Source organism: Corvus brachyrhynchos, unplaced genomic scaffold (assembly GCF_000691975.1).
Source record: "Corvus brachyrhynchos isolate BGI_N302 unplaced genomic scaffold, ASM69197v1 scaffold5, whole genome shotgun sequence".
Lineage (NCBI taxonomy): Eukaryota > Metazoa > Chordata > Aves > Passeriformes > Corvidae > Corvus > Corvus brachyrhynchos.
This window is the reverse complement of record NW_008238321.1, coordinates 9771747-9775677: the sequence shown is the minus strand read 5'-3', so window position 1 is coordinate 9775677 and position 3931 is coordinate 9771747. Positions and strand designations below refer to the sequence as shown.

The 3931-nt window shown below is 46.3% G+C and overlaps 1 protein-coding gene across 1 annotated transcript in view; it reads right to left on the bottom strand.

The window, feature by feature from the left end:
• ADAP1 (ArfGAP with dual PH domains 1) overlaps positions 1 to 2929 on the bottom strand; it is a 40041-nt gene extending 37112 nt beyond the window's left edge. The window contains 3 exon segments of the mRNA XM_008633485.2: positions 1080 to 1171; positions 2664 to 2818; positions 2821 to 2929. Coding sequence (XP_008631707.1) covers positions 1080 to 1171; positions 2664 to 2818; positions 2821 to 2914 — 341 coding nt within the window. The 5' untranslated portion in view covers positions 2915 to 2929.
• Between the last annotated feature and the right edge of the window lie 1002 nt (positions 2930 to 3931).

Below are 3931 nucleotides of genomic sequence, written 5' to 3'. Positions count from 1 at the left end.
AGGAATGGAAATGCTCATGGTCTCCAAGCTGCCTGAGAGCAGGAGCAGCTCCTGCTGTCCCTCAGGCAGACCCCTGCAAGGAGAGCTGGCTGTGATTAGCACCCAGAGCTCAGCACATGCCAAGCTGGAGGGACCTGCCCTGCTCCCTGCCAGCACGAGCTCTGCACCCCTCAGGCAGGGATGGGGCACGGAAAAGAACCAGGACTCTGCTCCTGAGTATCAGACAGGCAGCATCTAACTGAACTTAACTGAGACTCAGGAGTAAGCAAAATCAAAATCCCCTAGAATTGTGTTTCTCCTACCAATCCTGCTTCTCCAACCCCAACATGACAAGCACATACCAGTCTCAAGATGGCACAGACAAACTGCTGGGATTCTGGAGCTCAGAACACTCCATAAATGGGTGCTTTTTTCTTGTCAGGCCAGGCAGCTCCACTCACACAAAGATACAAAACCACCCTGGTACACAGCAGGATTGGACCCTAAAAACCAAATTCAGTTCATCTCCAGTTCATCATGGCACAGCACATCCTGGCTGCTCAGCTTCTTGCTCTACAAAGTCCACCCCACCTTACTAGAGAGGTTTACTCTACACTGTATGGGAGATACCACCTTTTACCTACCTGCCTTTGTGGAGGAGATTATTTGTCAATAGATTAAAAAACCCTAACAACACAAACCCCCAGGATTTTTGCATTACAAGCAACCCAGCATCTCACACAGCAGATCAGCAAGTTCTGCTTTGATGCAGGAGGGGGATTTGAAAAGACAGAGGAAATCAATGGGTAGAAATTGGCATTCTTGTAGCTTTAGAAACTTGGAAGAGTCTGGGGAACAGACAAACTATTGACTCCTCTGCATCATCTCAACTGTACTTATTAAATAAGATCCCACGCGCAGCATAAACTCTACCACATGTGTGCAGAAGGAAAAGCATTTTCAGGGCCTTTTATAAATGAAACTTCCACTGTGGCTAAAAAAAGAAAAAAAGGAAAGTATTATGCTAAAACTAAAGTATTACAGAGGCTGCAGCTGCACAAACAAATAAATGCTGTTTACCAGGAGAGGTATTTACTTACTGGCAGTCAAGATATGTTGGTTTATAATAAAATGGTGGCATTTTAGATTCATATTTTGCTTTTGCTACATTGTTTCCATTCGAGGCCATAAACTGTAAAAAGAGAAAAAACAGAAAGAATTAAACAAATGTTAACAGTATTTTCCTTTAATTCTCTTTTGCTTCTACAGAGCAGTAAAATTATTGGGAAGGGGGGACCTGTTCTCTTACTGAGAGGTTTGCCCAGGACTGTGCACAGTAAGGTTGCTGTAAAAGCTGTGCCTGCAAACCAGGGCTCCCAAATCAATATTGATTATTATTGCAGGGATCCTACAGCTTAAAACGATGCTGAGGACATGTCCCAGTCCCACCTGCATGACCTCCACAGGAGCAGGGGGCAGCACACAGCGGCATTTCCACCTCACAGCCATGGAATCAGATAGGAATGAGGTAACCAGAGGGCAAACCCTCACACTGCTTTTAGTCTCCATGAGTTACAGCTCCAGCAAGGTGATAGCCTCTGACAACACATCCTGTGCTTTGGATCACATCACTCGTGCCAAAAGGATGATTTCGTTTTTGCAAAGTCATTCCAGCTACCTCAGAAAGGAGCTTGAAGTGATAGACAAATAAATAAATAAACAAACAAACAAGTAAAAGTTCTATCTGCCTTGACAGCCCTCCTTTCCAATAAATAAATATATAATGTTTCTGTCTAGACTGACAGCCCTCCGTTTCTTCTGATCTTGTACACAAATGGCTAGTTGAGAACTCAGCAAAGAAAATTACTTATTTCCTTATTCATATATTTTATTTATTGAAATTCACTTTGTAAGTGTAAAAACCCCATTCTTTTCCAGGCAGCCATGCTAAATACATTTTGTTTCGTGTCAAATGCCAAGCATACAAACATAACAAGCAGCCAAGCTTTTTTTTATTATTGTCATGGTTTTGAATTTCTCACATTCACATATTCAATCTATTCCCCCCAAAAAATATCAGGGAAGGAAATACTCAAGCAACACTAATGCCTATTCTTCCCATAAAACACACAACTCTATGACGTGCAGCCTTCGGAAAAACCTCAGCTCTACACATAGAAGAAAGAAATCAATGACTGGTAGAGTCTTTCGTGCCTTTAAAGACACCAGTAGTCAAAGCAGAAAGGTTTCCTGGGTGCCTTTAGCAGCACCACCCAAATCTAGGCAGGTGTGGGGCATAAATTGGGATAATTTACATTGTGGTTCAGCTTTTCAAGATGTGAGTTTAAGAGGAACAAAGCCAGAAATAGCTGAGCTGGGCAGGGGTGGTAGACCAGAGGTCTAGTCTAGGCTAGAGATATCGTAAGAAAAAAGAGAAGACAATTCATTAAAATCAGTAATTTCCACACACTATTTCACTGATTTTTTCATAGGGCTGGGGGAAACCCTCACAAGTTCTTCACAGAATGGGTGTTCTATTTCAACCAGCATCATGGGCCTCACTCCCACAGTCAGGAATTATCTAGACACGCCTTCTGAAATCACATTTGTTGGGGCACCTCTAGAAAGGGCTCCAAAGGGAAGAGCCCAAACTCCCTGCTGCTCCCAGCCCCAGGTGCACGTACCTCCACTTGGGCATCATCCCAGTCGTCCAAGCGCACCGACTTCACCTTGCTGACCTGGGGAATATTGCGGTGGATTCCTGAACAGTTCAAGCAGATGAAGATCCCGAGGCTGTGGGATGCCCAGTCCGGGTCTGGAAGCAAGAAGGAAAGAGGGAATTGCACTTGACTGATCTTTTGGATTCAGGGCAGGACAGGGCATGGCAGAGGAGTTCAGTAGACACCAGGTCTGGTGTCCCTGATTCTAAAGGCATCAGATAAATACAGAAGGGAAGTAGATGCTTATATTGAAAGGAATACAAATTAAACTAACAATTAACAGATCTGCAATCCCCAGTGCAGCTGTTATTCACAAAAATCCCAATATACAGACAACTGCATGTGCCCAAGTCCTCCATAACTCACTCCATGCTCACGTGAAGAGGAGAGGGGAATATCCATCTTTCATGAGGAAATTCCACCCAAACACTGCATGGAACAGAAATCACACCAGCTCAGGGAAACCGTTATGCTGCTCCCTTTTTATTTATTTATTACATGTGCTCCACACAGAGACTTTCCTCCCACAGCTGCAGCTCCCACCAGCCCAGCCCTCCATGCCAGGAGGTTTCCAGCCCTTGCCTTAATGGAAAAATGCTGCCAGTGGCAGCTCTGTACTTTCTCTGAGCAAAACCACACACTGTTTACAACCCCGGGCTGACATCTCACACAAAGCACTTTAAAGACGAGTCCCTTGCCTCCGAATTCCTTCTTGGGAGAGGCACTGCCCAAAGCAGGGAGACAGAGGGACATCCAGCAGTGTCCCTGGCACTGCCTCGCCAGTAGCCCAATACAGGGATCTTTGTTTGAACTCCGACTGGCAAATGTCAACGCCTGCGGATCCAGCTGCACCCCGGCAGAAAGAGCTTCACTGCAGGTCACCCGGTCAGACCCTGATCCTCCATCCTCCCCAAACCCACAGGGCTGGGAGCCCCTCGGCCAACCCATGACATCAGGCTGTCGAGGGGTAAGGGCAGGTCTTCCCTTCTCACAGCCCCTCGTCATCCGTTTATTCCCCCGCAGTAATTACACCAAACCCTCACTCCCCACAGCACAGCAATCATTTATAAAAGGCCAGGGAATGTGCTTTCTCCTCCTTATCCATATTTAATGCTCTGGCTGTGTCAGTGCAGGGAGCAGGCTGGCATGGGGCAGCTCAGCTCCTGAGGGGTAACCAGGGGCTGCAGCCAGCCCTGCCCGCAGGGACAGCCACCAGCCTCCCCCAGCACACC